The sequence below is a fragment of the Silene latifolia genome, chromosome 8 (assembly GCF_048544455.1).
Source record: "Silene latifolia isolate original U9 population chromosome 8, ASM4854445v1, whole genome shotgun sequence".
Taxonomy (NCBI): Eukaryota; Viridiplantae; Streptophyta; class Magnoliopsida; order Caryophyllales; family Caryophyllaceae; genus Silene; species Silene latifolia.
In genome coordinates, this window is record NC_133533.1 from 79,200,191 (window position 1) to 79,226,625 (window position 26,435).

At 37.1% G+C, this 26,435-nt stretch overlaps 1 protein-coding gene and 1 long non-coding RNA gene across 2 annotated transcripts; one reads left to right on the forward strand and one right to left on the reverse strand.

Moving 5' to 3' along the window:
* The first annotated feature begins 18,244 nt into the window (after positions 1-18,244).
* Positions 18,245-19,147, forward strand: LOC141594432 (uncharacterized). The gene is made up of 3 exons (XR_012522197.1): positions 18,245-18,264; positions 18,538-18,605; positions 18,789-19,147. It is a non-coding gene; the product is annotated as an uncharacterized LOC141594432 (long non-coding RNA).
* Positions 19,148-21,264: 2,117 nt separating this feature from the next.
* LOC141595414 (3-beta-hydroxylase-like) lies at positions 21,265-21,738 on the reverse strand. The gene is made up of 2 exons (XM_074415377.1): positions 21,494-21,738; positions 21,265-21,421 (listed from the first exon to the last, which is right to left on the reverse strand). The coding sequence occupies exons 1-2, from the start codon at positions 21,736-21,738 to the stop codon at positions 21,265-21,267; spliced, it is 402 nt and encodes a 133-aa protein (XP_074271478.1).
* Between the last annotated feature and the right edge of the window lie 4,697 nt (positions 21,739-26,435).

Consider the following 26,435-nt stretch of genomic DNA (forward strand, 5'->3'; position numbering starts at 1 on the left):
CCATTAATCATCTTCCTTCCCTTCGTTCATACCTTGATTGTATTTAATTCTTAAGTATAAAGGTTTACTTATCATTTCCTTGCCTTGAATAGCTCTCTAATTCTAATATCCCTAACTGGTGTTAACCAGTTATCTTTATTATTTGACTCCTTCAATCTCACATCTTGTCATGTTCCTATACCCCTTTGAGATTTCCCATAATTTCCTGACCCGGTTATTACTCTTTGTTTCTTTAGTAGAGTGATGGCGTTGTTGGCTACGTTGTAGAGTGAGTGAAATGCTCTTTGAGGATTCTTTGTGAACCTTTATTTCGTCGAAATTAGATTAGTGGAAATTGAGTTAAGTTGAGTAGGAAAAGTTGTATGACAAACCTATATACTTTTGGCTGGTGGTCTTTATGATTTGGGGAATGTGATCATCTATGCTTGTGAATTCGGGTGTGAATAAGATTTAGTTTGGAGTGTTAGAAAATATAAAGAACTTGGGATTTTGATCTTTAATTAAGGATTTTACCATAGTGAGAACTCCTAATGGTCGATAGTTGGTTACGAGTGTAACTCTTTTAGTAGTTTTGATCTTGTCTCGTGGAAATCGTTTATAGATGATTTATATTTGAGAGTTATGGAATCACAATCTCGGTGGAGTGACGTGACCCACGGGGTAGCATAAGAGTAAAGTGTGTAACTATTTTGAGGAAATGCTTGGAAGTTATGTGGTTATGAGTTTTGTGGTTAGGAAGTTTTCGGAACCGTTCAGGATGACATTGTTGTTTGAGATTTGAGTTCTGGGCGTTTCCTTCTTTAAGCATAAGCATTTTTGTTCATACCTCTCTTCCTCGCTTCGTCATGCTCCTCCTTTAAATTTGATACTTGTAACCTGTGAAACTCTATCTTTGACATCCTTGTAGATTTGACTTCAATTCTTACACTTAGGAAGTTCAACATAGCTCTTTTGTTGGTTAAGTTTGAACCCTATTAGCGTGCCTTGTTTTCATGATATCTAAGTTCTTTTCATTCGTACCATTTCTAAACATTTCAAGCTACCAACTTTTGTTCCATTGTTAAAAGTTTATGTTACTTTTACAAAACCCTACCTATTTTAAAGGTTTGAAAATGAGAATTTGATTTAGTTCTCCTTTTGTTCTAACGAGTATAACTTCTTTTTATTGATTTTTAATTGTTAAACCCGAGTTACTTTTAACTTTGCTCAATTTCTAACTAACTTTGATCTACTTATGATTTCTTTGTCAGAGTTTAATATTATGTTTTCAGGAATTTGACTTCCTTTTGAATTTAGAAATGAAACCTCTACTTCTATTTTGACCTTTGAAAAAGAAAATTTGAGTGAATTGCCTTTTTCTTTTGATTTCGACGTTGATCGGATGTTAGAACTCGTTATTTGAAACGTTTAATAACTTGTTCTACACTTGTCGACGAGTGACTTTTGTCTTAGATTTGTCTTTGACTTGGAAAGTTAGCGTTCTTGTGTGCACGACAAGAGCAATTTCGTTCCATGAATGAGACTTATACTTCTGAAAACTCTTCATAATGTTTTTGAAAGTATTTTGATTTTCGATTTATACAAATGATTTGCTTTTGACCATATCTTCGATTTGGAATGTGATGATCTTGAATGCGCAACGAGACCATTTTCGTTCCTTTGATGAGAATCTGGTTATGTCGGAAAATTTTAATTGAGACTTTTGAAAGGATTTTGATTCTTACGATAAGTAACCTTTTGAATGTTTTGGTTACCGATTTCAAAAATTTCGGTTTTATTTTTTATATGACATCTCATTTCCATTTTCAAGTTTCGAGGACGAAACTTTTTAAAAGATGGGGTGATTGTAACACCCGCGAATTTTCCATTTTGGCAATTATAATTTAATTAACCGTTCTATTGTCTTATTTATATTTTAAATTATTTAATTTAATTAATTTCATTATTAAATATGATTTTTATAAATATTATATTTTTTTTTAAAGCTTAAGTTATGAAAAAATAAATATTTTAGTCGGATAATAATGATAATAATAATAATATTTCCCGTCTTGAGTTGTAGTGGGCTTGAGACGTAACTTCTAGTGTATATCGACTCAATTTGGCTTGTTGGGCTTAGTATGACCAATGGACTCACCTACTACTCCTTCCTCCTCATAAAAATAATGAGGGAAACCCTAACTACATCTTCCTCCTCAATTTCTCAGCATTCATCCTCAACAACAAACACCATTTTTACACCTTCCTCTTACAAATCTTCAAAACACCATAACTTGCTCAATTCTTATCCGAATCAAGTGATTTTCGCGTCTATCTCTTCCTCTCATCGCCCTCCATCTTTCTAGGTAAGAAAGAGTCCGACTTTCATCCATGTATAGGGCTGTCGAGCCATTTTATGCACGGTACCCTTTTTCTAATTTCGATTCTTAGTCTTAATTTGTGTTTTCTTATGTTTAGGAGAAAGTTTAGTAGACCCGGAAGTGAATTCTTGAAAGGTAGATGATTCTATTGTGGATTAAAGAGCTAAAAGGTAACAGTGATGGGTTACTCGACTTTTATGTTAAAATTGTGTGGTTTTATATGGTTATAATCTCATATGAATGTTAAAAGTTGTATCTTTCATGATTAGTGCTAATTTGGATGTTGAATATCATGCTTGTTTGAAATTCTCACATGTTTGGTGGAAAATCTCATGCTACATCTCTTGAATCCGAAATTACCCATTCACATGCTCAAAAATGTTGTTTTTCCGAGTTAGAATCATGCTAGGATACGTAAACAATTGATGGGAAACGATTTTTGTTGGTTTCGAATGGTTTGGAAGTCGATTTGCATTGAACCGTGTGTATACTACTCCCGTCGGTCGGACCGTGGAAGGTGTTCTGCCCTATTTGGGAGATTCTGTAAGTTTTGAGACAATTCCGTAAGCTTGTATTCCCAGTAGGGTGGTGCAGGCAGTCTCTTACCGACCACTGGGAGTCAATGAAGGTTTTATGTGATTTTGAGTTTTGGGCGTATTCCCAGCCGGGTGACCGGCAGCCGGTCTGCTGACCGGCTGGGAGTGCACTGAAGGTTTTGTGAAATTGGGATTTGGCTTGTACTCCCAGCCGGTGGGCCGGTAGCCGGTCCACCAACCGGCTGGGAGAGCACTGTAAGTTTTATTGAAATTTTGACTTTGGCATGTTGTCCCAGTAGGTGGTGGCCGTCGGTACACCTCCTACCGGGAGTCCCCTGTTTGCTCTATTTCGCTTGTGACTTATATTAATGATTGAATTATGCATGTATCTTCTTCCCTATCGATAATTGATTACTTTGAGACTTACTCATGTATGATCATGCAAATGATTGTGATTCTCGTTTGGACCTATGTGTGACGATTTACATTGTGTGATGACTTGATACTCCTCGTACCCCTTTCGGACCTTTGGTTACGGTTAGGTGCCATGGTTCCGGATTGGGTTAGTTATCCTTCCGCCTCTTCGGTTCGTGGGTCATGGTTAGGTGTACAATGTTTCGAGTCTTGGATGCGGATGGGTCACCGCATGTCGAATCGGGTGTCGTCCATTCCGAGAGTTTGGCCAGATTTAGACTAGGACCGTATTATGATCGTCGTCCTACCAGGAGGTTGGAGTCTAGAGGTTTGTCTTGTTTTGAGTCAAAGCTTTGTAAATGTCTTTCTTGTTACGGTCTTGGGCGTGTTCTTATATACGAGAGTTCACGTCTTCTATGATTGTTTGTGAGAGTCTTGGTCCTATCGGATACTAGTGGTGAGATGCAAGCCCCTAGTTGCGATATGATCGCCGGAATCGATGTTTCCATCCGTTCTTATGGTGAGATGCAAGCCATAAGTATGAATGCGACATTGGTAGCCACGTCCCGTGGAATGTTTGTTAAGATACTTTCAAAGTAATGGCTATGGTTTTCATCCCTGTATTTCCTATTTAACTGATCCATTATTTATATTCTTCATATGATTCAATGCCTATCTCATTATGAATGCAATATACCTATCTCACTATGGTTATCGTTTATATCCCCTTGTTCATTATTATTCAAGTATGATGCATGATTAACATGTTTAATTAAGTTCTTGTTTACTTGCATTTTGACATATTGTGGCTGGGAGAACCCTGAGTTACTCCCCACTGACTGTGGCGTTCATGTTTACATGAATGACAGGTTTGTGATGCAGATTATGGGGAAGACGTGTGAGCTAGCGAGAACGTTGACCCTTGGACCTTAGTTATAGTTTGCTTAGACTCACCTATCGTTAGACTTGTGTTTATTCGTGGGATATCTTTTCCCCCAACGCACTTGTTTTTAATTGTAAAACTTAATTATCTTTCTTTTCATTTCTGTCTGATCACTTATGGTGGATTTCGCACTTTAAACTCTTAAAGGTTTTAAAAACCCCATATTTTCCGCTTGGATTTAATAGTTCTTTTGATGCCTCATCGAGGGGTGTCACATAATTTAACTAATAACACAAAATCTGAAAAACAAAAAAAAAATTCCAAAAAAAAACGAGATCTGGAAATATAATATAAAAAAAAAAAATTTAGAAACTCAGATTTCAACGTGACATGCATCCCGCCAACACCTCAGATCTGACCCACCAACAACCACCCCCATCACCCACAGCAACACCGCCACCGTCCACCAGCAACACCAACTGCCCCACTAACAACAACCGCCACCCCCACGACAGAGATCTGAAAACGAAAAAAAAAATATGAAGGGAGAGGGGCGGCAACCACCAACCGCCACCAACACCCCTACCTAGCACACCACAGCACCACGACAACACAATCACGACAGCCTAACAAACACAACGACAACATCTAACAAAAAAACAAATGAGAAGAGAAGGCGGCAACAACCACCACGAAACCACCGAACAAAAAAAAAAGAAATGAGCAGAAGAGTAGTCGACGGCAGCAAATGAGGTGAGAGGCGGTGGCGGCGACATGAGAAGCTCGTGGGTGAATGACGGTGGTGTTTGATGTTTGTTGTTAGTGGTGGAGGCGGTATTGGGGGAGGCTGTTGGCGGGAGGTTAAGGGGTGACGCGAGGTGGTTTGTGGGTCGTGTTGGTGTCGGGTGGTTATGAGCAAAAGGTGCGTGGTTGTGCGGAGGTGGTAGCCGGTGGGTGGGTTATTGGCGGCGGGAAGGGAAACAGTGGCAGCGGGGTGGGAGGTGGTGGTAGCCGGTGGGTTGGGTTGGAGAGAAAATGGGGTGATTTTTTTGATTTTTTTGTTTTTGAATTTTTTTGGATTTTGAGAGATGAGAGGTTTTTGAGATAAAATATGAGGGAAATTGTGTGGATGAGAGATAAGTAGGTGGGAGGAAAATGTATATATATTGAATTAGTGATTAATTAGAATTAATTAGTATGGGTAGTGAGAGAGTGGTTTAATTAGCTTTAATCTCCTTTTTTCTTGTGTAAATCTCAACCATCCTTTTCCCTCATCCAAGGGCTCTAAGGAGAACTTATGGACTCACATGTAAGAGGTGGACTTGTTGGGGAAGCGTCCTGTAAACCTGGTGCGGGAAGAATCTCACCCAACAACGATACTACGAAGGAACACACACAACGAACGTAAGTAAGAACAAATAAAATGACACCACAATTTATCACGTGGAAACCCTTCTCAACTAAGGGAAAAACCACGGCTATCTCAACAAATTAATTCACTTAATAAGATATTACAAAGTTCGTAAGTACAATCACTCACACTAGTATTGTCACTTTCTCTCAAACTTTGCCTCACTCTTATTATTTCTAATGGATGTTGAACACTCTCTTTTCACTCTTTAGAACAAGAAGTATTCTCACCTATATAATGTAATTTGTCTTTCTAATTTTGTGTGTGTTCCTTCGTAGTATCGTTGTTGGGTGAGATTCTTCCCGCACCAGGTTTACAGGACGCTTCCCCAACAGTGGTATCAGAGCCGGAGGTTCTGTATACTGGGAGGTGTGGGAGATTCAGATTTAGGGAGGAACTTATTTATCGTAAATAAGATGGCGGAGAAATTTCATGTTCCATTATTTGATGGGAAGATGAATTTTATGGTGTGGAAAAGCACAGTTGAAGACTTGCTAGTCCAGTCGAGTCTTGATGAGGCTTTGGAATTGAGTAAACCATTAGAGATGAGTGAGTCTAATTGGGAGTCAAAGAAAAAGAAAGCCGTGAGTATGATAAGGTTGGCGGTAGCACCGGAGATTAAGTATAATCTTTTGAGCGAGAAGGAGCCGAGGGCCTTGTTAGAAAAGTTACAAGGCATGTATGCGTCAAAGTCGCTCACCAACCGATTATGTTTGCGATGGGAGTTGTATCAACTCAAGATGGAGGAGGGTGATACAAATTTACAAGACCACATAAATAAATTCAACCAGCTCGTGTGTCAACTCTTGAATGCCGATGAGAAGATAACGGATCAAGAGCAAGCTCTCTTATTATTGGCTTCATTGCCGAAAAGTTTTAGACCCATTGTGATGACGATGCTCGTGGGTAAAGAGAAAATTTCTTTGGATGAAGCTATAACGGTGGTGAGAGAAAATGAGAGGATGATGGCGAAAATAGATGGAGATGCATCATCAAGTGATGGGGCACTAGTGGCAGATGGTTGTGAAAGAGGGAGAAGATCCCAAAGACATGTAAATGGCCAAAGAAGTAAATCGAAGTCGCGCGCGAGGGACATGGATAGTGTGGAGTGCTATTATTGTCATGAAATGGGCCATATTCAACGAAATTGTCCAATGATGAAGGAAGACTTGAAAAGTGTGAAGTCTTTAAGAGAAAAGTTGGGCAAGGCAAAGGTTGATGATGTAGGTGATTCTTCAAATGTCGTGTGTGGTAATAGTAGTGATGAAGATATATTCTTGACTACTCAAGATGAGGTGGAATGTCAAGATAAATGGGTGATGGATTCGGGTGCATCCGTGCATGTGTGTAAAGACCAAGGAGCATTTGATACTTTGCAAACAAATGGAGCCTTTGGGCATGTCAAAGTGGGCGACGACCTCAAATTGAAGGTTGAGGGTGTAGGGAGTGTGAGAATGAAACTCCATGACGGCACCATAAGAACTTTAAAAAATGTGAGGTATGTCCCTAAAACTAGTTCCAACAAGTGGTATCAGAGCCGATGGTTCGGCTGGGTCCAGTGTGTGGTGGAGCCCGAGGCAAGTGGACTGCCTTTGCGCAATGTGGATGATCGCCCTCGGTGTGACCTCGCGATTGGAGATCTGTGGGTGCCTTGTGTCGAAAGTCTTCCTGATAATGTGGTGATCAGGCGGCGGGTCCCGTTGGGTGATAACGGCGGTGCAAGATGGACAGATAGTATCGTTGGAGAGGAGGACAATGACGTGGTCCTTGGTTTGAGGGGAGGATTGTTAGGGTAACAACCCAAGTCCCACATTGGAAAAGAAGAGAAGTTCTATCTAGTTTATAAGAGACCCACCACTCTATTAGTATGAGGCCTTTTGGGAAGAAGCCCAAGAATAAAACTGTGAGGGCTTGGCCCAAAGCGGACAATATCATACTAATGTGACGGAGTGGTGGAGGCGGCAGTTCCAACAGGACTCATATGATATATATATATATATATATATATATATATATATATATATATATATATAGAGAGAGAGAGAGAGAGAGAGAATTATGATCACATGAGTCCACCCTATCTTTTTGAGTCCGTGAGTCCATGATAGAATATCAAACGTTATATTAAACAATATCACAACTTATACTCCAAAAAAAAAATTTGTGATATTGTTTTGTAATATAATATCACCCATTATACCAAAGTTGGCTGGTGTGAGTGGTAAGAGCTCTCATCTCTTAAACAAGTGGTCAGGGGTTCGATTCCTGACTCTTGTGAATTAAAAAGCCAAATTTGGGAGGGGTCAACCCATTAAATTGCCTTCAGTACCCCGAAAGAGATTGCCCCAGCTGTCGGTAGGGGATGTTATACTAAACAATATCACAGCTTACAAAAAAAAAAAAACTTTATTGAAAACAAAAAAATTTGAAATTTTTTTTTTCGAACGAAAAAAAATTCGAAAAAATTATTTTTTTCGAAAAAAAAAAAATTTCAAAAAAAAAAAAATCGTAATATTGTTCTGTATAGTGCGTGATATTGTTTTATGGACTCATGGACTCAAATATATAGGTGAACTCCCCGAATCTTGCCTATATATATATACATATGTATATATATATATATATATATATATATATATATATATAAGGGTTCTAGTATGTCCCTTATATCTTAAGAGTCCCTAAGTCCTTATAAGGACCTTTGGATGAAGGGGATGGAGGGATGAGATTTCATCTCATTCAAGGGTCACAAATGAACCTCCCTAATCTTGTATAACTCCTCCTAATCTGTATAACTCCTTCCCCATTCTAATCTCCCAACTCACTTCCTCATTCACTCATCCTCTCTCACTTCTCCCATTCACTCTTTCTCTCTCATTTTCCTACCACCCTCTCTAAAAAAAAAAACAAACTGAAACAAAAAAACCAAACTAAAAAAAAAAACCAAAAAAACCACTCCACCACACACCACACCCGACCCACCACCGCAACCACAACAACAACAACACCCGCCGTCCTCCATCAATGACAGGGACGACAGCAGCAGCTACAACAACCAACAACACCGACATCAACCAGCAACAACAACCAACAACAACACCGACATCAGCAGCAACAACAACCAACAACAACACCGACTACCCCACTACCCCGACAACCCCACCCGACGCCACCACTACCCCCACCCGACAACCCCACTATCCTTGCACAACCCGACGACGATAACACCCCCGCACAACCACCCACAACCCATGCCACTTCACCTTTTTTTCAGATCTGAAAAAAGACGGGATTGTTTTCGGTTTTTGATTTGTTTTGTTTTTTAATATATTTTTTTTGGAGTGTTGGTTTTGTGACTGATTTCTCCGTGAGTGTATTTTTTTGGAGTGTTTTTGGGATTGATTTCTCCGTGTTTTCGATTTTTCTAATTTTTTTTTTTTGTTTTTCTGATTTATCTGTGTTTTTTTTGTGATCTTGTTTTTATTAAAGTTACTCGTCTCATAAAAAACCGTCTTTAGTACTGAAGGTATATAATTTACGACTAAAGTTATACCATTTATGACAATAGTTATATTATTTACGACTAAAGTTACACCCTTATAAAATTAAAGTTACATATATTTTGTATTAACATACTAAATTTACATAAATTCAACATAATAAATAAAAGGGAATGGAGGGATGAGTTATACTATTTACGACTAAAGTTATACGCATAAAATACAAATGTTATAGATCTATTTTATATAACTCAATTTGTATATTTTTTTTTTTAGTATTTGTGTGTTGGTATTGTTGTGAGACGGTTTTTTAAATTTTTAGTAACAAATTAAATTTTTATTTTTCATTGTTAATTTTTTTTTGATGAATCATGATTTTGTTATTTTTTTTTTTGTTATTGTTATTTGGATTTTTTTTTTGGTTTTTTCTTAGATTTACGGGTTTTTTGTTAGATGAATGGTTTTTTTTATTATGGATTAAAGTACTCCATATTGATTTTTAGTATTTTGGTTTTTTATTTCTCTTTTTTTAAAGTTTCATATTTTGTGCTAAAGTTATACAATAATCAAAATAAAGTTATACTATTAACCTCTAAAGTTATATTATTTACGACTAAAGTTACACCATTTTTTATTAAAATTACAAAAATTCAACATAAAAAATAAAATGAAATCTACTTTTTTTTTTACTTATTGGTTAATTTTTGTTCACAGTTTATAATGTGTAACTTTAATGTTCATTATGCTCAACTTCAGCGGCATTATGTGCAACTTCAATAGCAATATGTGTAAAGTTTATACAATTTTGGACTAAAGTTATACAAAAAATGAATGAAGTTATACTATTATAGACTAAAGTTACACGATTTTGGATTAAAGTTATACGTTTGTTGGACTAAAGTTATACGATTTTGGACTAAAGTTATACAAAAAATGACTGAAGTTATACTATGCAACTTCACCGACAAATTTGTGTAAGTTATACTCCCTCCGTTCAACTCCACTTCGCATGTTTTTCTTTTTGCACGGGTATTAAGAAACAGATTAAAAAAATTATAAAAAGTACATAGGGAAAGAGAATGGTGGGTTGAAAATGTTAAAAAATTATAAAGGTGGGGTTTTATAGTGGATTAGTGTGGGGTATGAATGACATTTTTTGTAAATATGGAGTGTGAATAAGGATAGAATGAACATTTTCTTGTCCCAAAAAAGAAACATGTAAAGTGGAGTTGAATGGACGAAAAAGGAATACATGTAAAGTGGAGTTGAATGGAGGGAGTACAATTTTTTACTAAAGTTATACAAATTTGTACTAAAGTTATACAATGTACTAACGTTATACAAAAAATGACTGAAGTTATACTATTATGGACTAAAGTTGTACAATTTTGGACTAGAGTTACACAAATTTGGATTAAAGTTATACAAAAAATGACTGAAGTTATACTATTATGGACTAAAGTTGCACTATTTACGACTAAAGTTGTACCCTGTAAATATTAAAGTTACAATATTTAGGATAAATATTATATCATTATGGATTAAAGTTATAAATTTATAATATTAAATCTCTTATTCTTCTCATTTCTCCTTTTTATTTAGACTAAAGTTGCACAATTGTTTTATTAAAGTTACATAATTTTGTATTAAAGTTACAGAAAAAATACAATTACAGTATGACAATTTATATAAACTTGTTCTGTAAATTACCTATAGTTTAACTCTAATCCTTTTCTGTATAACTTTAGTCTATAATAGTATAACTTTAGTCATTTTTTGTATAACATTAGTCCAAAATTGTATAACTTTAGTCCATAATAGTATAACTTTAGTCTTTTTTTTGTATAAGTTTAATCCAAAATCGTATAACTTTAGTCCATAATAGTATAACTTTAATGAGTTTTTGTATAACTTTAGTACAAAATTGTATAACTTTAGTACAAAATTGTATAACTTTAGTATCTATATAAATTCAGATTTGAAACCAACACAATAAGAAGATGAGATTGAAGTTTCACATAATGTGCACTGAAGTTGTACATAATGTGGATTGAAGTTATACATAATGTCAGTGAAGTTATACACGTTGAAGTTTAAATACTAAAACTGAAAACTTTATGAAATAAGACGAAATTTAACAAGATGAGATTTTAAATAATTTTATAAAACAAGAGGTTGAAGTTATAAATATTGAAATTTGAGAAAAATAAATAAATATACATTTAAATTTAAATACTAAAACTGAAAAATTTATATAACAAGACGAATTTTAAAGAAACGATATTTGAAAAAATAAAAAATAAGACGGTATTTGAAATGTCAAAATATGCATTATAATAACTTTAATATGTCTAAGATTAGTATTAACAAATAGAAAAAAATAACTCCAAACAACTAATTTACCACAAAACCGAAAAAAAAAACCGCAAAAGAAGACACATTCTGAAAAAAAAAAAAAATGTTAACTGAAAGTGAAACGAGATCGGGTGGTGTGATGGTGGCGGTGGCGGTGGGTGGGTGGGTGGGTGGTGTTGGGTGGGGTAGTGGTATATAAGGAAAAAAGATTTTGATTTAATTGGATTTTTTATTTTTTTGGATTTTTTTGGATTTTTGATTTATTTGGATTTTTTGATTTTTTGGGTTTTTTATTTATTTGGATTTTTTTTTTTTGGGGTTTTAGAGAGGAGGTGGGTGAAATGTGTGAGATGAGAGAGAAATGAATGAGTGGAAACATTATATAGCAAATTAGTGTTTAATTAGGTGGATTAGTGAAGTGTGTTTATTAGGCTTTTAACCACCTTTGGGTGAGTTCATCTCATCCCTCCATCTCCCTCCGTCCAATGGCTCTCTATAGGACTTATGGACTCAATATCTATATGTGGACTTACATGATCTCTTCTCTCTCTCTCTCTCTATATATATATATATATATTCTTTTTTTTTTTTGGTAAAATGTGAGTATTATATATATCATAGGAATGTCTCAATTACAAAACAAAGGCCAAAACCTTTCCATGAACTAAAGAAACTTCAAGCTCTCTAACCAAGCTAACTCTTGAGTATTCAGCTTCCTCTTATCCCTTTCTCTTACCCTCCTCTTCATGTCATCACTTATCAGCAACGCAACACAACCAGGCCTGAGGACCATCTGCTCTATACGACATTTATTCCTCTGCTGCCACACATGATACATAGCACTCAAAACCATAGCATTCTTTACCCTCCTCTGCGTTTTCAGGCCACCGTTATTGATGCACCAGTGCAGGACATCAGTTGCAGGAAATGTAAGACCAGAAGAATGTTGCAGTTCTTGTATCACCCGTCTGCTGTATGAACATTCAAAAAATAAATGCTCCTGTGACTCATCTTCCTGTCCACATAAGAAACACATACCATCCACATTCAACCCAAATCCTTTCAGTCTGCTATTGGTATGCAACGAGTTATGAGCTATAAGCCAAGCCATGAACCTATGTTTAGGTAGAATCCAATCGTCCCAAACCGCCTTGTGCCGGTCCACGTAGCCCTGGCTCCTCCGAGCCATTCATAGCACCAGCCAGGGTGTAACCCGATCTCTTTGCACCGCCACACTCCCTGATTATAGCCATTAGCAATCAGCTCCTTCACCCTGCAAATCCTCCTCCACACCCAACTGGAGTTAGTAGTAGGTGTGTACTGCTGCCACGAGGTCCCCTTTAAATAGTTTGCATTCACCCAATGGACCCATAATGAGTCCTTCTTGGTTGCAACCCAATCAACAAGTCTCCCAACCATAGCAACATTCCACAATTCTTGATTCTTTAGCCCTAAACCTCCTTCCTGTTTTGGCCTACATATAGTTTCCCAGGCAACTAATGGGCTCCTTCTATATTCAGCACTGCCATCCCATAAAAAATTCCTGCAAATAGCTTCTATTCTTTGTATAACTCCTTTAGGGAGAACAAACAAAGAAGCCCAATAGGAATGTAAAGAATTCAGGACATGCTGAACCAAAGTGAGCCTTCCTGCATATGAAAACTTCCTGGCACCATAGCTATGGATTCTACTGCAAATTTTATCCACCAAGCATTCACAGTCCTTCTTCATCAACCTCGTAGTCTGAATAGGCATCCCTAGATACCTAAAAGGTAATTTACCTTCCTTGAACCCAGACACACTAAGGAAGTCACTTTTGAGCTCATCAGTCACTCCATTAAAGTATACATTGGATTTACTAGGACTCACTTTAAGTCCTGAAGTTTTTGAGAAAGTTGAGAAGGGTTTCAGAAGCAGCATCATAGACCCAGCATCCCCATTGCTGAACATTAAAACATCGTCTGCAAACATAAGATTGGTGATCTTCAACTCTTTGCATAAGGGGTGATACCTGAACTGGTATTTCTCTGCAGCATACTTCAGCATTTGTGTCAAATAGTCCATACACAGAGTAAACAGCAAGGGAGACAAAGGATCTCCCTGTCTTAAACCCCTCTTAGCTGGGAAGTACCCAAAGCTTTCTCCATTCAGTGCTAATGTGAAGGTAGGAGTAGTGACACATTGCAGAATTCTTTCTTTAAATCCAGTAGGAAAATCTAGAAGATCCATCAACTGCTCAACAAAACTCCACTCCACAGTATCATATGCCTTCTGTAAGTCAATTTTTAGCATACATCTAGGAGACACAGAAGGCCTCTCATAAAGCCTAATGAGGTCCTGACAGATTAATATATTCTCCTGAATGCTCCTACTCTGAATAAAGGCACCCTGATTCATGTGAACTATTTCAGGTAGCACAGATGCTAGTCTTACACAGAGCAGCTTTGAAATAACCTTGTAGACAACATTACAGCATGCAATAGGACGGAATTGAGTGACATACTTAGGTCTCTCACATTTAGGAATGAGTGTTAAGGTTGTAGCATTAAACTGTTTCAATAATTGTCCATTCAAGAAAAAATCCTTTACTGTAACAATTACCTCTTGGCCAATCTCTCCCCATGCATCTCTAAAGAAACCACTAGTGTATCCATCAGGGCCAGGGGCCTTGATGTCAGGAATACTAAACAAAGCTTCTTTGATCTCCTCTCCTGTAACTGGCCTAAGCAATTGAGCTTGATGTTCCCTAGTGCACTTCTTCCCCTGAGCAATGACACTTTTATGTACAGGTTTGGTAGCCTGGTTAGTTCCCAGCAGATGTTCATAAAATTCCAGAAAAGCAGCCTGGACCTGATCACTAGAGTCACAAACTTTCCCACTCATATTCTCAATCACAAAAACCTTATTCCTGTTTCTCCTCTTCTTAATGATGCTATGGAAGTATGCAGAATTGGTATCACCCTCCTTAATCCATTCACTCTTTGCTTTTTGGAGCAAGAAACTATCCCTAGCACGTTGCAGCTCCTTTAGTTTCACACTGGCTTCATATTTCTGATGTATAAGGTTCAAGTCTGAGGGGTCAACTCCCAACTGGAACTGCAACTCCTCAACTTGCTGTTCTAATATACCAGCACTCTTCTCAACATCACTAAACCTCTCCCTATTCAACTTCTTAAGCCCTGGTTTGAGATTTTTAAGGTTCTTGGCTAGTTTAAAGAGAGGAGTGCCATCAATATCAGACCTCCAATGCTCCCTCAGAACAGGTAAGAAATCTTTAGATTTGCCCCACATATTGAAATATTTAAAGCTCCTAGCTCCTTGCACCACCTTGTTGCTCCTGACAATACATGGAGTGTGGTCCATCATCCCTTCTGGCAGGAATTGAGCATACATATCAGGGAAGCTATCACACCATGCCCTATTCACCAGGAACCTATCCAAACGACTGTATATCCTCTCCTCAGGCCTCTGCTTATTGTTCCAGGTAAAAACTGATCCAACAGCTGTGATGTCTATCACCTCACACTCATCTACACACTTCCTGAAGGGTTCCATCTCAGCTATGGACACAGCTTCTCCACATCTTTCCTGAGCAGCTAGCACACAATTGAAGTCCCCAGCAATTGCCCATGGACCAGAGATTTGAGTGGCAAACTTCCTCAATTGCTCCCAAAGAGGAGCCCTCTCACTGATGCCATTGAAGGCATAGACCAAAGTCAAATAGAAAACATTCCTAGTCATCAAAGCCTGCACCTTCATGTGGATATATTGAGCATTATACTCCATAACATGCACATTAAACAACCCAGGCTTCCATAAGACCCAAATTCTTCCACCACTATGATAACCATTGTTGGTAGTGATACTCCAACCATTATTAAAATTATTTACAACCTTACTAAAAGCTTTATTCTTTATTTTAGTCTCCAATAAACCAAATAAACCTACATCTTTATTCTGTAAGAAATAGCTTATGTGCTTCTGTTTACCTACTCTATTCATACCTCGGGCATTCCAAAAGCCTATGCTATCCATTGGAACAATTATGAGGTGTAGAATGCCTTTGAGCTAACACAGTCTGCTTAGAGGGGGAAGTAACTATCTCTTTATAAGAATAGGCTCCAAAATTTTCATTACTATGTCCTTCACCACTCCTCTCCTGTCTATGCATCTTCACTAGCCTTTTAGTAGGGGTAATGAAACCCCCTTCCTCCCTGATAACAGGAATTGCAGGTTGTACTGGTTGCACTACCACCCTGGATTCTGGCACTACTGCAGGCTTCACCACAGGTCTCCACACTTTCTTGACACCCTTATTCTCAGTTTTCTTCACTTCTCCTCTGTTACATTGTTCCTTGTCATGTCCCATGCCCTTGCAATTAGTGCATCTGATTGGCTTCCACTCATACTCCACGGCTACCTTGTTCACCACCCCCTTCTCATCCTTGAACTCTACATTTCCAGGCAACTTTTGATCCACTTCCATTTCCACCATAACCCTGGCATACCCCAACCTTGTTCTCTCCTCTGTAGCAACGTCACTCTTGACGTAATTCCCTACTAAACTGGCTATCTTAGGCAACCCCTTCCCCCAGAATTTCAAAGGAAGAGAATGAAGCCTTATCCAAGCCGGCACAGTACTCACATCATCCTTCCTCATCTCCATATCTTTAACCCATTCCTTAACAATCAGGGGTTTATTATCAAACATATAATACCCTGATTGTAAGACCTTTTCCTTCATCTCCATACTCTTAAATGTAACCAAAAAGACCCCATTTGGCATAAATGATATCTTGTCTATATTGAATTTCGTCCAAATGCGTCTCACAAAACCTTCTATGATCTCCCATGGCGGGTTAGCTCCAAGAATGAAGCACACCACGACCGACTCCAATATTCGACTTCTTCCTCTACATCCTCTTCGTCTAACTGTAGCATTTCAACCTCCTGTCTATCATGACTCTGTTCACCATTAGGGTTTACCTCTGTTTTTACTTTGTCTTAACAACATCATCATTTTCCGTGTCTCGAAACCCTTTGTATCCTCAACATCGTTTTCCTCATCACTAACAACTTCTTCTTCTTCATCAGATGTTTTCTCATCATCCGTTTCTATTACCAGTTCAGGAATACCTATTATCTCAGTCATCGTTTTGGTCTTTCCTCCCTCACCTACGTCATTAGATGGTCCATGACACACTTCCTTAGGGCTTTGGCATACATTCAATTCTTCAACATTGTTCTCCTCACATTCCACCTCTTGTTCGTGCAACTTTGAGAACGTAACTGTGCCATTAGCAGGGATGCTCCGTCCTCGTAAAGTCATCTCCCTCTGTCGTTGGAGATTTGACTTCCTTGCCATGAGCATGGGAGTCAATCTCAAGATTTACGTAGTTCGATTAGTCGTCGCTCATTCTCCTTTCTCTAGGGTTTTTTTCCTAAAATAAATACGACCTTTGTTATATATATATATATATATATATATATATATATATATATATATATATATATATATATATATATAGATTTGGGATCCTATGAGAACCATCAAGATAATGAGAACTGTGAGAACCTCTCTAAGGGCTGAGATTAAATATAATTTGAGAATAGTCCAACCCGTCTCACCCTCCAATTTTCTATCATTATCACGCGTTTTGCTTTTTCCTTATTTCGCTCGACTTTATCTCTCCTCCATCATGCTTCCTTCTTCGATCTCGTTGATTTCGAGCACCATTACTCTAATTTCGACCGAAATACTTAATAAATTCGACATCAATTTTGCTTCCTCCTTCATTATCGCTGATTTCATCATCAATGTTTCTAATTGTGAGCAGATTACAATTTAGGTAATTACCCCAATTTCGTTTATATTCATCCGTTTTAATGATTTTTATGATTCAAATTAGCTAATTAGGGTTGGTACTTGTTTTGTACCTCTTTCGTTCGTTTCCGTTGATTTCAATTATTGTTCAATTCAAGTTGCAAGTATTTCTAGCTATTTTTACCACTTTTATCAAATGGAACAATATAAACGAGACGGATCTGGTATTAGTGAAGATTGCAATCAGAGGATTCTTGAGTAGTGTTGGCACTTTTTAGTGATCTTAAATTGATGTTATTCTGATACATCCATGTCGATTGGCAGGCAATGTACAATGATTGATAGGATACATTCAATATTTGAGGGTGTAGTCAATAATGTTTTAGTCTATTCGATTTGTCTCTGAAATGGGTTACATATATATATTTATAGTGTAGTTTTTAAATGGTAAGTTTGTTATTTTCGTTTTAACATAGTGAATTTGTTGTGGGATTTTTTATGGTAGTTGTCTTCATAATAAGACAAAGAACAGGGGCCAAGTCTTTGTAGAGATGAGTACAGCTAAGGAGGCTGCTGAAGCTTTTGCACAGCTCGAAGGTTTCATAAGTAGTGTTGGTCTATTGTTTTTCAATCGTTGCTCTTGGGTGTTCCAGATTTGAAACTTTACTGGTTTGTTATCTTGTTCATGTATTGGTTATCAAGTAGCAGCATTGTGACATTATATTGAATGGCTCTAGTTGAAAAAATTCTAGTGAACTTTATTGCTTTATTTGACAAAAATATGATAGCTTATTTCCCAGTTGTTCTGTCTCACACGAGTTTAGGGTAAGAATAGTTAGAGTTAAACGTTTTTGGTGCAGAGTTAGTATTGGGTTGAAAAGCAATCCGATGAAATATGCAGTGCCTTTAAACTATGATACTACTTGTTACATTTAAACAGCTTACATCTGAATCTTTTACATCGCCAAGTCATACTAAGAGGTGAGTAATTTTTGTTCCAGGGTCTACGTTTTGCTACTGGTTACATCAGCTTTTTTTCTTTTTTTCTTTCTTTATTTATTTGTAATATTTGGCGTCCAACTGTGCCTGCTGCAATGGCACTTATCAAGACAATCATAAAATGGGTGGTCTTACAAGAGCCTTCCGATCATGGATTTGAAAGAAGAGCTGACTTTTTTTCCCCTCCCACCTACTTGAGGGGTTATCAAGGCAATGACAAACTGTCATGATATTTTATAATGTGTTTACATGTAGCAAGAGGACAAGTGGCTTTGACATGGGACCTCCAGCAGCGCCCTTGCTTCCTAATGCTCCAGTAACAGGTTTTCTTTCATCTCTCTATGACTTGTTCGCATAACCAAACATCTTAATTTGCTGGTCGCCTCATGCGTTTGTGTGTAAAGTAACTTTTTTTTTATTATGTTGCTTTGTTTGCACATGTCTATAGTCAACTTATTGAAACTGAGAATTGGTGTCATGTTGTTGGCTGTGTGTGTGGTTCCTAGTTTTTGTTGGTACTTACCATGTGGGTAAGAAGGCAATATTGGGTTTACTTGTCCAACTGTGCTACCATGGAGCATTGTAGATATTATATTGAAGGAGAACGTTGAGTGCAAGGCTTAGCTGGATCTTGTCCACCTTCAACCGACAACTATTATCTCTTGGTAGCTTCAAAAGTTCACCAGCTTTTTCCATGTTGAAAGCTATCTCTTGTTTTTTTTTGTGGGATTGGTCTTGTTATGTAGGTATGACATAGGTTTTACCCCTGATACTCTAAATGTAGCTATGTAGCTAATATTTCTCATTTAACAAAAAAAGCTGTCTCCTGGTCACTTTGTAACAGAATGTAGGTGATAATGGATTGTGTTAAATTTGCCTTATTATACGTTTTATTTATATAGATCCAATGTACGGCCTGCCTCGGCTTGTGCCGGGACTACTACTGAGAATATGTTTGGTGGGGCATCAACTCGGTGTGTGTTTTGATGATTTTCACACTTGCTTTTTTTTTTTACATGTATTGTTTTTGTATATTGCGATAGACTTATTTATGTGTTTCTTTCTTTTTGGTTTAATTAGCTCTCGATGATGCCTGCACACACTATGACTCAGCAGGTGAGCTTGATAGTAAGGAATATCTTTCCTTTCTTTTGATTATACAAGTTTTCAATTGTTCTGTTTTCTCCTTTTCAAATTTCTTGTGTTCTGCAGGCTACTAGGCATGCTCGCCGAGTTTATGTGGGCGGGCTTCCTCCTTCAGCAAATGAGCAGGTAGCTTGTTATATCCTGCCTTTTCGTAATTAGCTTCTATACTTAAAGAGTACATAACATTATTTGTCCCGAGCTTTTGTATTTTCTGTGTTTTCAGTTAACTACATGTATGCATTGTTAGGGTTTGCTTTTTTCTGTCGATGATAATTAGAGCACATTATATCTTAAGCTAACCGGATCACTTGTGAAACTGTAAATGTAAAACTAATTGTATTACTTATTCATTGATGTATATGATATTATGGTCCAAGCGATATGGGACTATTAAACGAGTATTCTTAATATTAAGGTATAAAATCATCTTGTATTGTGTTGTATGACATGGATTGGCTGAATATTGAACTATTTAGTCTAGGACAATTGAATGTGCTGTTTTATAGAGTAGTTTTTTTTTAAGATATTTTATTTTCATGAAATAAGATTCTATGTGCATGAAATAAGGTTCTATGTTCATGAAATAAGGTTCTATGTGCATGAAATAAGTATTAAATGGGCATGAATTAAATTTATATGTGCATGAAATAAGGTTCTATGTGCATGAAATAAGGTTCTATGTGCATTAAAAATTTATTCAGTTCAATCAGTTGGTCATATTATGATACTAATTACTGTTGGTTAAGGACGTTAATTTCATATGTGCATGAAATAAGGTTCTATGTGCATTAAAAAGTTCTTCAGTTGCATCAGTTGGTTATATTATGATACTAATTATTGTTGGTTAAGGACGCTAATTTTATATGTGCATGAAATAAGGTTCTATGTGCATTAAAAAGTTCTTCAGTTGCATAAGTTGGTTATATTATGATACTAATTACTATTGGTTAAGGACATTAATTTTATATGGGCATTAAATAAGATTATATGTGCATGAAATAAGGTTCTATGTACATGAAATAAGGGAAATGACTATGGAGGAGATTTAAAGTATTAACCGGCCTTTTTATGTAACTACAAGGCATTTTAGTGTACCTATTACATATCTTACTAATATGTGAGAAACATTTGAGGGTACTTATGTTATTTATTTCATACTCGTATTTGTTTAGTGTATTTTAAAGGCTATTAGCTCAATGGTAGAGCAATGTGCAAATTTTGCACAAAGGTATGGGTTCGAGTCCCATATAGCCTAAATCGTAAATCCAATGATATGAACTTCCCATGATGAAAGCAATACAATACAATTATTTAGGAGGCTATAATAATATTCGGAGAATGTCACGTAGACCTTGATCGGACTCAAGCGAGCAGCTACAATGGTAATGAGCCCGTGAAATAGCTTTGCAATTATCAGAAGTTCGATACAAGCATTTCAAATACTAGCATATATAGTTATATAACAAAACTATTACCATACATGTCATACTTGAATTAAAGGGAATTACCAATTACACTATTTTTCATTCTTAAGAGAAAGAAAGATTTGGTATTTCATGGCCAATATGGGAGTCGAACCCACATCTTGTGCATTGCACAATGCTCTCCCATTTGAGCTAATTGGCTTTCAAAATAAGTAAAATGTAAGTATCCGTAATGTAGAAATGGTAATTACAATATTTAAGATAGTATAAACTGATATGTTCATGTCCAAAAATCTTGCTACTGGAATCTAAAATGCTTTTTGACAGTTTAGGAACAGGCTATACCTCACAGCATCAGGCAGTATCCCATTGGAATCGCGCCTTATTTTAGAATTCTTAATGACAAATGCCTCTACTGGCAAGTATAGGACGTAGCAGTAGCAAGAAGCGGATATTTCATACGGTTAGTAAGACCAGTACCTTCAGACATGTCCAATGTGTCACTCAGGGCTCCCTCTGGCAATAACCAATTGAACTTGCAAACAAGATTAGCTAGTACGAGTTCATTGCTGGTCATTACAAATGTTATTCCTGGGCATATCCTATTACCACCTGCAAATGGAATCAATTCAAAGTCTTACCTCTTAAAATCAACTAAGGAGTCCAAGAACCTCTCTGGACGGAACACCTCTGGTTCCTCCCATATATCCGGGTCTCTCTGAATCACCCAAGCGTTGATAATGACCATTGTTTTGGAGGCGATGTCATAGCCGTTTATCTTCAGGTCTTGTGTTGATTCGCGAGGAACTAGTACAGGGATTGGTGGGTGTAGTAAGAAATCAAAAAATAAATCATCATATAATGACATATAGTCATTATATGTCATTATATGAAGTTTGCAGTGAGAATGTTTTGTAGTTTGTACTACGTATTTGAATACAGATCTCGGCGAAACCGTCCGCAACTTTCCCTTGACTATATGTCATTATATGATGATTTATCTGAATATGGAAAAGTAGAATGGTGATGCTGACCCGATCAATACGGTAAAATTGGTACTGCAACATTTTTTTACATAAAGCAATATTTTGTATATCAAAAAGTTAGTAATAATCAGTTAATGTTGTAAGAAATCAAAAAATAATTCCTCCTGTTTTTATTACTTTATTTAATTTGACTTGACTGAATTGTGATTCACTGACACCATCCCGAAATAGACCCGATACAAAAAGAGGCATCAACCAACGAATTTGATGAAGGTAGAGTAGCAAACATTCTCACTGCAAACTTCTAATATTTCTATTAATCAAACCAACTAATTTAATGCTATTCCAATCAAACTAATTCAACATTACATCAATTTAATTCAATCCTAATTTACTGCTATTCCAATCAAACTAATTCAACATTACATCAATTTAGGTTAAAATCGAATCAATCAAACAAATTTTACATAAAATCATTGTGCTATATATTGATATAACACGGAAATAATATCTTCTAATTACGAAATTGAATAAATTTAAACATGAAACTTACCTTCGTCATTGGCGGTGAAGGAGAGTACGACGATGGTCGATGATACCGAAGAAGGAGAAGCGCAATAGTCGATGACAGTGAAGAAGGAGAAACGCGGTGGTCGGCAATGGAGACGATGAAGAAGTGCGATGATCGAATGAGGAGAAAGAGAGATAGACGATTGTGTGATTTGTTAATTGTAAAGATGGAGAGCGTCTAAAATATTATATGACCCCGATAAATCTATGTCGTTGAAATTATGTCTGATCCAGCGGTCCTTAGATGCTTTAGAGGTTCTCATGGTTCTCATTATACTAGTGGTTCTCACTGGATCCCGACCCTATATATATATATATATATATATATATATATATATATATATATATATATATATATAGATTTAGGATCCGGTGAGAACGATCATTCGGTGAGAACGCACTATCCACACAAGATTAAAGCTTAATTGTATGGCCAATATTAATTTCCAAAGTCCAACCCGTTTAAACAACTCTTACCCGTAACAAATATCACTCACCCATAACACACCCCCTCTCACCTCCAACCGATTAATTGACGTCGGTACCGGAGCTCCGGCGACCTCCAATGACAACTCATTCACCGAAAATTCGTCGGACTGAACTCTATTATGCCGTCGATTAGCCAGAATCAGTACCTGTTATGTTTCTATTCTCTTTTCTTTGCTCCTCATGAGCCAATCACCATAGAGCTGACGACTTGCGACGATGCGTCGTGTGTGCTGTAAATTCTGACCAAAACCCCTTCTCCCGTAAACCCATTCCATTAACCCGCAGGCCTCATCCCTCACTCTCCTCACATGCCGCTACCGGAGATTCATCGACAATACCTCGCCATAGCTTCCCCTTAGGGTTCTCTCTCATCTCCTTCCTTTGACCTCTATTGCTGAGCTTTGTCACCAGCTCGTTACACCATATCTACAACTTTATACACCATTAAATCCATGAAATGTGATAATGGCGAATCTGGGCATCCTGAAATTCGGCAACGACTCGTTTACATTTGTTTTCGTTCTCACCCTCTGATAGCCCTCTCCTTTGCTGGAAACCAACATATTTAGTGACCTCCGATCGGGTACACCAAAATCACATATTCCTTAATTGATGTATCTGAAACCATTTTCAATGTACCTATTAACTAATTTTGTGTATCAATTGTAAGATACATTAAAATAGTTGATAGATACATCAAATAATAGTGTAGATACATTGAATTGAAATAGATGTGAAACCAACAAAGGGAAGGAGTTCAGAGGCGGTGTGCTTGAGTTACCACCGGTGACGGTGTGCGACCGACTCAAGACGGTGACGTAGTTATTACCAGTGACGATGACGTATGTCGTTCAACTTCATCAACCATCGAAGGCCCTACCGGTGACATCAGCAAGCGCGACAGATGGCGTCGTCGAGGTTGGTGGTCCTTGGTAGAGACTGTCGGAATCAGGAGATTAGAAAATGAAGTTAATTCCATCACAACGACAACCACCATAGCTATGCCATCACAGCGCCACAAGCCAGCCAAAAAAACCCAAACTCAACCCAGAAACCGCCGCCGAATTTTCCCGCTAAGATGCTGTTGTTTGTGGTTTGTGCGCGACTTCAGGTGAGAGAAGTTAGAATAAGAAGCATGCGACGGTGGTGGTCGGCTCCTCGCCGGAGTTGTGAAGGTGATTGCTTATGTTGTAGGCGTGATTTGGTGGTTGCCGGCGGCGATGAGTGGTGGTTGGGTGGTCATGGGTGAATGGTAACTGGTAATTAGGAATGACGAGTTGGTAAAATGAATGAATATTTGCCTCAACATTTAGTGTGTGGGTTTAATTACTTATTATAATTATTAATTAAGTCGTTTCAAGATTCACCGAGCCAGTGGTGTTCTCACCGATCCCACCCTCTCTCTCTCTCTCTCTCTCTCTCTCTCTCTCTCTCTCTCTCTCTCTCTCTCTCTCTCTCTCTCTCTCTCTCTCTCTCTCTCTCTCTCTCTCTCTATATATATATATATATATATATATATATATATATATATATATATATATATATATATATATATATATATATATAGATTTAGGATCCGGTGAGAACGATCATTCGGTGAGAACGCACTATATTCATGAGAATATATATATACAAGGTACAATTTTTTTTTTTTTTTTGTTTTTTACCAAATCTCAGGTACACTTTTGATTATCGTAGGTACACTTTTTACCAGAATTCTATATACACTTTTTAATAATGTAGATACATTTTTTTAACCAAATCTCAGATACACTTTTGACTATCGTAGGTACACTTTTTACCAGAATTCTATATACACTTTTTAATAATGTAGATACATTTTTTTGTTTTTACCAAAATCTCATATACACTTTAGACTATCATAGGTACACTTTTTACCAGAATTCTATATACACTTTTTAATAATGTAGATACACTTTTTTTTTTCAAATCTCAGATACACTTTTAACTATCGTAGATACACTTTTTACATAAATTCTATATACACTTTTTAAGAAAGTAGATACACTTTTTTCTACCCTAAGTACACTTTCTACTAGACTTTTTCTAATATATCTGATATTATAATTAACATATCTAATACTCCCTCCACACACCTATTTTCACCCCATTTGCTTTATTGCGGTCTCCAAGACGACACTTTGACCGTAATTTTCGACGTCTATATGTTAATTTTTTTTCTTGAAATTTTTTTTCGTGAAAGTTATCATGAAAATAAGTGTGAATGTTTTTATTTTATAATCCAATAATTTTTATTCTCCAAGTTATTTACGGTCAAAGTTCAAAAACTTTGACCTCACAAAAGCAAATGGGGTGAAAATAGGTGTGTGGAGGGAGTAACATTTTTAATGTTTCTAATGGATGGTACTTATTAGATACGTTAATTATAATATAACAATAATGATATGAAAGTAAATTTTAGATGTTTATTGATATCCAAAAACAAAAGACGTAACTATTACTCTGGAAATAAGAAGCATTGAAATCATTTGACTTACCCAATTAAATGAATTGGCCAACATTGACTCAAAATCTAGAAATTAATCCACTAGTTACTCGCTCAAAATTTAGAAATCAATCCGCTAATCAAAGATACCAATTAATGAGCTCAAAAATCAAAATCCACTAACTCAGGTGAATAGACACACAAAATTTCGACTTCGACATTTAATTATCAAGTCCGTTATGAAGCTGCTCAATTTACCCCAGCATTAACCCACAAATTCGTGCCACCACGGGTCCACCAGCAACCGCCATCACCCACCCACGCCCAAATCTACTAGCAACAACAACCACCAGCGGCAGTGACGGGACTCCCAGAGTAATAAAAAGCAACAAAAGAGGCAGAAAGTGAAAAGGCGATAAAAACGATTGAGTGACGGAGGTCAGTTGGGGTTCATTGTCGGGTGGTGCACAAAAATATGTGGTAGTCGCCTGAGTTGTCACGACAACATCACTCGCCTGATGGCGGCACCAAGTGAGGAGAGTGGGGATAAGAGTTGATGGGAGGGAGGTTAAGGATTGAGGAGGGAAGAACATAAGGTGTCATCGGTGCACGGATGATGTCGTCGTTCTGCTTGGTGTCGCCGACAACGATCGTGGTGGTGGGGCCACCGACAGTGAGTGCGGTGGTGGTGAGATGTTAAATAAGAGGGGTGATGGAATTGTGTTTAGTAGTGGCAATGGGGATATTTTGATTTAATTAAAACCCTTAGATTGTTTTTAATCCTATGGTTAGGGAGTGTTCTCACCGTTCTCACTGAGTGGTCGTTCTCACCGGATCTTGACTCTCTCTCTCTCTCTATATATATATATATATATATATATATATATAGATTCGGGATCCTATGAGAACCACTAATATAATGAGAACTATGAGAACCACTAACAGCCCTTGGATTTTATAAACAGATGAAAGGCCGATCATGATCCAACCCGTCTCACCCTCAAATCATCTATCATTATATGTTTTACACTCTCTCTCCTCCTCCATCACATTTTCTCTTCCGTGTAACTT

Coding starts and splice junctions, on each gene's coding strand:
- LOC141595414 (XM_074415377.1), bottom strand. CDS start 21,738: ATGACATATAATGACTATATGTCATTATATGATGATTTATTTTTTGAT. Junction 21,422..21,493: donor TCCTTAGTTGATTTTAAGAG/GTAAGACTTTGA, acceptor TGTAATGACCAG/CAATGAACTCGTACTAGCTA.